The 9,235-nt window shown below is 55.2% G+C and overlaps 1 protein-coding gene across 1 annotated transcript in view; it reads left to right on the forward strand.

Annotated features, from left to right (window-relative positions):
• PLIN4 (perilipin 4) overlaps positions 1–9,235 on the forward strand; it is an 11,458-nt gene continuing 2,223 nt past the window's right edge. Inside the window, exons 1-7 of the mRNA XM_008592515.1 lie at positions 1–142; positions 1,024–1,100; positions 3,562–4,615; positions 4,703–5,475; positions 5,572–5,950; positions 6,035–7,099; positions 7,254–7,441. Coding sequence (XP_008590737.1) covers positions 1–142; positions 1,024–1,100; positions 3,562–4,615; positions 4,703–5,475; positions 5,572–5,950; positions 6,035–7,099; positions 7,254–7,441 — 3,678 coding nt within the window. The remainder of the gene's footprint in view (positions 143–1,023; positions 1,101–3,561; positions 4,616–4,702; positions 5,476–5,571; positions 5,951–6,034; positions 7,100–7,253; positions 7,442–9,235) is intronic.

Raw genomic sequence — 9,235 nt, forward strand, 5'->3', positions numbered from 1 at the left:
ATGCAGACCCTGGGCAGGTTTTTGGGGTCTCTGCCTGGCTTCAGTTCTGCCCGGAACCTAGTGGCCAACGCTCACAGCTCAGCGAGAGAAAACCGGCCAGCTGCCAGCCCTGCAGGGGCTCCCACCCCCGAGGCTGCCCAGGGTGAGTGGACAACCCAACAGTGGGGGGACTCTGAGGGTGAACCCCGGGAAAAGGAAATCCCCTAGCAGGAACTTCAGGTCACTTTGGGAGCACTTCCTATATGCCTGTATTGTCTGACTACACACTACGCGGCTGGCATGCTCATTTAGCGCCAGATGGGGAAACTGAAGCATGAATACAGGGTTGCCCAGGTGGCTTCACCAGCAAAAGCTGGGGTTGGAACCCAGCCTATTGCAGTCCTGCCCCTGCCCCCACCACCTTGCTGCTGATGCATGGTGGACCAGGCCGGTGCTTTGCATGTCTGAGCTCACCAGAGACTGAGATCCCATCTCCCAGAGAGGGGCGGTGGCTTCCCTGGGGTCACACAGCCTGGGAGACTCCCCAGCCTCCAATGGTTCAGCTGGGGTGCCTTGGGCAGGCTCGGGGCACACAGAGGAGCCACTGCAGGGAGCCCAGGGCTGGTGTAGCCCCCGTAGCTAGGCCTCTCTCTGGGCCCAGAGCCCCAGGCAGCTGACTCCTGCTCCACATACCTTGGCAACAGGCTGCCCGCAGCTGTGTGGGGGCGGGGCAGGGTGGGGCAGGAGCTGCTCCCACCCACCCACCCACCCCAGGCTATGTGGACCCTGGAACTTAGAGTAGGTGGCCAACACCCAGCAGAGAAAATGCCACAGAGCCCTGCTCCAGGGGACGGTGGCCTTGCGAGTCCAGGGAGCCCCCGGTGGGATTGGTGGTTGAGCCTGGCCAGTGGCTGTGGATGTCACCTCCTGCTGTCCCTGGCGGGGTGACTGGGACATTCCTGACCTTTCAGACTGTGCCTGGCGATTGTGCAATGGGCACCATTGTGGCTGATCCCATCCATGTCCCTCACCCTCCCTGCCCAGCCCCTGTCCCCACAGAGGCCACCGATCCAGAGCAGACAGCCAAGGGAATGGAAAAGCCACTGCAACCTTCAGAAAAGGTGAGAAGGGCCTGTGGAGCCTGGTCCGATGGCCTCTGCCTCTCAACTGGCAGCAGAAACCCTCGGGGTGCCCCTCCTGAAATGTCTCAGTTCCCAGCATCTGGGGGGAGGGGTTGTTGTAGGCCAAAGACAGGCAGACACCCCTGTGGTGTGTCAGGCTCTATGCTAAGCACTGTTAACAGTTAATCCTCCCAACCTCCCCACAAGGAAGAGCGCAGTAATACCCCCCATGACAGTAGAAGCACAGAGAAGCTGAGTCACCTGCCAAAAGCCACACAGCAAAAAGTGGTAGTGTGGGGTTTCAACCTTGAACAGATGCTGAACCACGGACCTATGCTGCATCCGCCCTCAATCCTAGATAAATGGGGGGCACTGGCATTGTTATTGTCTCCAAGGCCCAGTCAAAAGAAGTAACTAGTCTATGATGACTGAAGGCCACAGCAGGGGGGCAAAGCCCTGGTTCTTCCACCCAGCACACACCCCGACTCTGGAGTCTTTTGTGACTCCCCTCTGCTCTCACTGCAGCCAGATCAGAGGCTCTCAGAGGGCAAAGCACTGTGGGGCTCACCCTCTGCAGGCCCGTCTGGCCTAAATCAAAACATACCCCTGGAAGCTGAGGCCACACCCCCTTTTACACTTGCCCCCCCCCAACTAGTATTAATTGAGTACCTACTATGCACACAGTGCTTCAGACATCTCAACTCATTTCCTGCACCACCCTTGAAGAAGGTGCCTTTTTAGTCACCCTTTTTCAGATGAGGATACAGGCTCAGAGAGGGGATGTGGCTTGCCTAAGGTCACACAGCAAATGCAGGAAAGAGCTGGGATTCAAACCTGGTTCTCTCCAGCTGCAGAGACCAAGGTGCCCACTTGAGTCAACTTTGGGCAGGAGCCAGGTGTGAGAATACAAAGGGTCTTCAAAAAGTTCATGGAAAGGGCCGGCCCGTGGCTCACTTGGGAGAGTGCGGTGCTGATAACACCAAGGCCACGGGTTCGGATCCTATATAGGGATGGCTGGTTCGCTCACTGGGTGAGCGTGGTGCTGACAACACCAAATCAAGGGTTAAGATCCCCTTACCGGTCATCTTTTTAAAAAAAAAAAAAGTTCATGGAAAGATTCACATTACCTTTTAATTCTATTTTTCCATGAACTTTTTGAGGTATCATTGTATAATTTCAGGGCTTCTCAACCTCAGTACTATAGACTTGTAGCCAGATCCTTCTCTGTGGTGGGGCCATGCTAAGCTCTGCAGGGGTTGAACAATATCCCCGACCCCCACCCACTCCAGGCCAGGAGCACCCCCAAGTCGTGACAACCACAAATGTCCCCAGAGAGCTACCAGTGTCCCCTGGGTGGGGTGAAGGATCAACTCAGTTGAGAACCACTGGATTAAAAACAGCACACTCATGGTTACACCTGAGTGTTGGTAACTCCCAGGCCATCACCAGCTTTCTTTAGTGTGGTGAAACTAGAGAAAAATGCCCTTTGGTAGGCCAAAACTGGTTAAAGATCCTATGGTTCAAACCTAATGTCTGTATTTTTCTGGTTATTACTTTTCTAAACCTTGATTCATTTCTTTTATTTGAATACTTTATTTACTTTATTTTATTTTTTTAAAGATGACCGGTAAGGCTGGGCTGGCCCGTGGCTCACGCGGGAGAGTGCGGTGCTGATAACACCAAGGCCCCGGGTTCGGATCCCATATAGGGATGGCCGGTTCGCTTACTGGCTGAGTGTGGTGCTGACAACACCAAGTCAAGGGTTAAGATCCCCTTACCGGTCATCTTTTAAAAAAAAAAAAAAAGATGACCGATAAGGGGATCTTAACCCTTGACTTGGTATTGTCAGCACCACACTCTCCCAGTGAGCAAACCGGTCATCCCTATGTAGGGATCCAAACCTGCGGCCTTGGTGTTACCAGCACCTCACTCTCCCGAGTGAGCCACGGGCCAGCCCTTACTTGAATACTTTAATAAACAGCACCGACCAGCTGCCAAAAAAAAAAAAGTTTACTAAACAATTTGTTCTCCTTAAAGTCTCTAGGAAACCAGGCTCAATATTTGCCATAAATAGAGAATAGGCAAGATGAACAAAAACCTGTAATTCCAAGACTTGACCTTGAGGCCTTGGGACGGATTCAAGAGTTGTCAGGGACCTGCAGTCAGTCATCCAAGGGGTCTTGACTGAGTTGGGGGCTGGAGCGAGTCGGAAAGGAACCACCTGGCATTCCGTAATGCAGAGCTTGTGAAGGCCGTGTCCCGGAGCGCCAGGCTGGCAGCCCAGGTGATGAAAGTACCAGGGAGAAGTACTTCCGGGGGAGAGGTGTAGAGGAGGCAGCTTGGTTTTCAGGGAGGCTGCAGTCCCTCCCCCCAAGGCACATCAGGGAGTTGGGATAGCTGAACCTGGTGGGGAGGGTGCCTCCTGGTTCTTCTCTTGCCTGCCCGTGTCCTTTCTCATCAGATGGGGTCGGGGGCCAAAGACCTGCCATACTCTAAGATGTCTAGGACCAAGGACGCCATCTCCTCCGGGGTGACCAATGTTGTGGATGTGACTAAGGGAGTGGTCCAGGAAGGCCTGGGCACCACCCAATCTGCACTCAAGGGCACCAAGGTGGTGGTGTCCAGTGGGGTCACCGCGGCAGTGGGTGTGGCCAAAGGGGTAGTCCAAGGGGGTCTGGACACCTCCAAGGATGTCATCACCAGCACCAAGGATGCACTGTCTACTGGGCTCACGGGGGCAGTGAACTTGGCCAAAGGAACTGTCCAGACTGGCGTGGACACCACCAAGACCATCCTAACTGGTACCAAGGACACTGTCTGTGGTGGGGTGACAGGTGCCATGAACACGGCCAAAGGGGCTGTCAAGGGGGGACTAGATACCACCAAGTCTGTGGTCATGGGCACCAAAGACACACTGTCCACTGGGCTCACTGGGGCAGTGAACGTGGCCAAAGGAACAATCCAGACTGGCGTGGACACCACCAAAACTGTCCTAACTGGTACCAAGGACACAGTATCCACTGGGGTGACCAGTGCTATGAATGTGGCCAAAGGAGCTGTCCAGACCGGCATGGACACCACCAAGACTGTACTAACTGGTACCAAGGACACTGTGTGTGGTGGGGTGACCGGTGCCATGAACGTGACCAAAGGGGTGATCAAGGGGGGACTGGACACCACCAAGTCTGTGGTCATGGGCACCAAAGACACACTGTCCACTGGGCTCACTGGGGCAGTGAACGCAGCCAAAGGAACTGTACAAACCGGTGCGGACACCACCAAGACTGTGCTGACCGGCACTAAGGATGCAGTGTCCACTGGGGTCACAGGTACAGTGAACTTGGCCAAAGGAACCATCCAGACTGGCTTAGACACCACTAAGACTGTGCTGACCGGCACCAAAGATGCAGTGTACACTGGAGTGACCGGTGCAATGAATGTGGCCAAAGGGGCTGTCCAGACTGGTGTGGGCACCACCAAGACTGTACTAACTGGTACCAAGGACACCGTGTGTGGTGGGGTGACTGGTGCCGTGAACGTGGCCAAAGGGGCCGTGCAGGGGGGCCTGGACACCACAAAGTCTGTGGTCATGGGCACCAAAGACACACTGTCTACTGGGATCACCGGGGCAGTGAACGTGGCCAAAGGAACAATCCAGACTGGTGTGGACACCACCAAAACCGTCCTAACTGGTACCAAGGACACTGTCTATGGTGGAGTGACCAGTGCTGTGAATGTAGCCAAAGGGGCCGTTCAGACCGGTGTGGACACCACCAAGACCGTGCTGACCGGCACCAAAGACGCAGTGTCCACTGGGGTGACTGGAGCAGTGAATTTGGCCAAAGGAAGTGTCCAGACTGGTTTAGACACCACCAAGACTGTGTTGACTGGCACCAAGAACACTGTCTGTACTGGGGTGACCAGTGCTGTAAATGTGGCCAAAGGGGCCGTCCAGGGGGGCCTGGACACCACGAAGTGTGTTGTCACTGGCACAAAAGACACTGTGTCCACTGGACTCATGGGGGCACTAAACGTGGCCAAAGGAACCGTCCAGACTGGCTTGGACACCACCAAGGCCGTGCTGACCGGCACTAAAGACACAGTGTCCAGTGGGCTCACTGGGGCAGTGAACTTGGCCAAAGGAACCGTCCAGACTGGTTTAGACACAACCAAGACTGTGTTGACCGGCTCCAAGAACACTGTCTGTGGCGGGGTGACCAGTGCCATGAACATAGCCAAAGGGGCCGTCCAGGGGGGCCTGGACACCACAAAATCTGTGGTCATGGGCACCAAAGACACAGTGTCCACTGGGGTCATGGGAGTAGTGAACTTGGCCAAAGGAACTGTCCAGACTGGCTTGGACACCACCAAGACCGTCGTGATTAGTACCAAGGACACGGTGTGTGGTGGGGTGACTGGTGCAACAAATATGGCCAAAGGGGCCGTCCAGACCAGTATGAACACCAACAAGACCGTGCTGACTGGCACCAAAGATGCAGTGTCTACTGGGTTCACTGGGGCAGTGAACTTGGCCAAAGGAACTGTCCAGACTGGCTTAGACACCACCAAGACCATCCTAACTGGTACCAAGGATACCGTCTGTACTGGGGTGACTGGTGCCACAAATATGGCCAAAGGGGCTGTCCAGGGGGGTCTGGACACCACAAAATCTGTTGTCACTGGCACAAAAGACACTGTGTCCACTGGGCTAATGGGGGCACTAAATGTGGCCAAAGGAACAGTCCAGACAGGCTTAGACACCAGCAAGACTGTACTGACTGGCACCAAGAACACCATGTGTGGTGGGGTGACCAGTGCCATGAATGTGGCCAAAGGAGCCGTCCAGACGGGTATGAACACCAGCAAGACAGTGCTGACTAGCACTAAAGACATAGTGTCCACTGGGCTCACTGGGGTAGTGAACTTGGCCAAAGGAACTGGCCAGACCAGCTTGGACACCACCAAGACAGTCCTAACTGGTACCAAGGACATCGTCTCTGGTGGAGTGACTGGTGCTGTGAATGTGGCCAAAGGGGCCATCCAGACCAGTATGGACACCACCAAGACTGTGCTGACCGGCACCAAAGACATGATGTCTACTGGGCTCACTGGAGCAGTGAATGTGGCCAAAGGGACCATCCAGGGGAGCCTGGATACCACAAAGTCTGTTGTCACTGGCACAAAAGACAACGTGTCCACTGGGCTCATGGGGGCACTAAATGTGGCCAAAGGAACCGTCCAGACTGGCTTGGACACCACCAAAACCATGCTGACTGGCACCAAAGATGCAGTGTCCAGTGGGCTCACTGGGACACTGAACTTGGCCAAAGGAACTGTCCAGACTGGGTTAGACACCACCAAGACAGTCCTAACTGGTACCAAGGACATCGTCTCTGGTGGGGTGACTGGTGCTGTGAATGTGGCCAAAGGGGCTGTCCAGGGGGGCCTGGACACCACAAAGTCTTTGGTCATAGGCACAAAAGACACACTGTCCACTGGCCTCACAGGGGCAGTGAATGTGGCCAGAGGAGCCGTGGAAACTGGACAAAATACGACCCAGGCTGTCCTGACCAGCACCAAAGACACAGTGTCCACTGGGCTCTCTGGAGCAAGAAGTGTGGCCACAGGGGCTGTCCACACTGGTCTTGACACCATCCGGAACTGGCTACCTGGTACCCAGGACACCCTCTGGGATGGATCCACCAGTTACAGGGCCCAGGACAAAAGAGATCACACTGCCCTGAGCCCCCAGGAGGCTCTGCCCCCTGGGGTCTCCTGCCCCCCAGACACACTCTGTGCAGGCCTAGAGCTCACCAGGGAAGCCACAGCTGCCACCAAGAGCCTTGAATCTGATGTGGCCACATTCACCCCAGGCTGGGAGGATACGGGGCACCCAGCTGCCACACACGGCCATGAAGGGGCTACAGGCTTTGCAACACTACGAGATGAGTTGGAGGGGCTGGGGGAGATCTTCTGCCCCATGAATGCTGAGGAGCAAGGTAAGGATGACATACCAGGGGAGGTCCCACCTCCAGCTGGGTGCCCCAGGGTGGGCACAGCTCCTGGGCGAGGGTAGTGCCTTGACTTTTGTAAACCCCAAGCCCAGATGCCCTGAGGGGCTTCTTGGATTGAATCACGCCATGCTGTTTGCAGCTCAGCTGGCTGCTGCCCAGCCCGGGCCAAAGGTGCTCTCGGCTGACCAAGGGAGCTTCTTCGTCCGTTTGGGTGACCTGGCCCCTGGCCTCCGCCAGCGGGCTTTTGAACATGCTGTGAGCCACCTGCAGCACCACCAGTTCCAAGCCAGGGATGCTCTGGCCCAGCTCCAGGACGCCTTCCAGATGGTAAGAGCTTCCTTCCCCCTCCCCACCCCTTCCCCAAGGCAGCTTTTATATTTTGGGGGGCAGCTGGCTGGTATGGGGAAGCAAATCCTTGACCTTGGTGTTAGAAGACTGTGTTCTAACCAACTGAGCTAACTGGCCAGCTCCCCAAAGGCAGCTTCTTAGAATACCTCCCTCAACTTGCCCATTCATGCTCAGAGATTCAATGCATATCAGCTGAGCATCTCAGAGATGCCTCCATTGGCCACTGAGATGGCCACAACTCTGCTCACGGGGCTCACGTCCCAGCAAGGGAGACAGACAGTGGGACCAGCTACTTACAACAGGGAATGTAGAGAAAACAAAACAATCCATGTGCAGAGGGAAGATCTGGGCTGGGCAGGGAGGCCGTCCCTCTGAACCTTGTTCTGACTGACGGGGAGAGCCATGCAAAGCCCAGGAGAAAGTGGGGACAGTGAGCACCCTGGAACAGGTTGGGTGTGTCAGAGCAGCAGAAATGTGGCAGTGTGGCTGTGGGGAAGTGAAGGTGGAAACTGGATCAGGAGAGCCACAGGGCCTGGGGTTGCAGTGCACGTAGGAAAGGACCCCATTGAAGGTGACTTGAATAGCATCTAGGGGACAGGCACCCTAGTTGGAGAAGACTTCCCCTCCCACTGTCCCCATTCTCTTTTTTCTTTTGGTGGATCCAAACCCTTGACTTTGGTCTTACACGGTGGCACTCTAACCAACTGGGTTAACTGGCCAGACCCCAAACTCTCTTCCTCTGGTCCAGGGTCTCTCCCCCTGGGCGCTGTAGACATTAGGGCTGGATCCTTCTCTGTGGTGGGGCCGTCCTGGGCACTGCAGAGTGCTGAGCAGCGTCCCGGGCCTCCACCCATCCCCTCCCCAGTCTCAAGGACAAAAAATGTCTCCAGACACTGCCACATGGACAGCTCTAAGATTCTCAACCTTGAGAGTGTATCAGAATTACCTGAAGGGCTGAGTTCCGCCCCCACCCCCGACCCCAGGTGCTGATGCTGCTGCGTGGTTAGTCCACATCCCAGGGGTCTGTGGCCAACTGCAAAGTTTGAGGCTCTAACCCAAGGGTTCTCAATATGGGGATGATTCTGCCCCCAGGGGACACTGGGCGTGTCTGGGGACATTTGTGGTTGTCATGACTGGGGGTGCTCCTGGCACAGAGTGAGTGGAGGCAGGGATGCTGCTCAGCACCTGCAGTGCCCAGGACGCCCCACCACAGAGAAGGATCCAGCCCCAAATATCCATAGTACTGAGGTCCTATAAAAGGCTGGTCACAAAGCGCTTTTCTGCCTCTAGAGCCTCAGCAAAGTTGACTGGGCAAGAATTCACCAGCAGCATTTTTCAGAAGGGAAAACTGAGGCCAAGAGAAGGGACAGAAAAAACTTGGCTACAAGGTCACACGGGATCATGTATTATTCATTCATTTGCTCATTTGTTCATTTAACAAGTATTTGTTGGATGCCTTGGGATGCCCTGAGAATAAAGTCCTCTCTTGAGGGGTGACACGGTAGTTGGGAGATACAGACAATTAAGAGAGAACATATGGTATGGTAAAGAACGTGTCAGGATAAGGCAGTGGGAGTTCTGGGGTGATCGCTGTGAAAAGGGGATGTTTGAGGTGAGATCTAAATGACAGAGTTAGATCTGGAGGAAGTGTGATCTGAGAAAGAAGGCACAGCATGTGCAAAGGTCCTGGGGCAGGATCGAGCCTGGCATGTGGGAGGAACAGCAAGGAGGCCTGTGAGGCTGAGCAGAGTGAGGGAGAGGGAGGGGGGGAGG

This window comes from Galeopterus variegatus, unplaced genomic scaffold (assembly GCF_000696425.1).
Source record: "Galeopterus variegatus unplaced genomic scaffold, G_variegatus-3.0.2 Scaffold7981, whole genome shotgun sequence".
Lineage (NCBI taxonomy): Eukaryota > Metazoa > Chordata > Mammalia > Dermoptera > Cynocephalidae > Galeopterus > Galeopterus variegatus.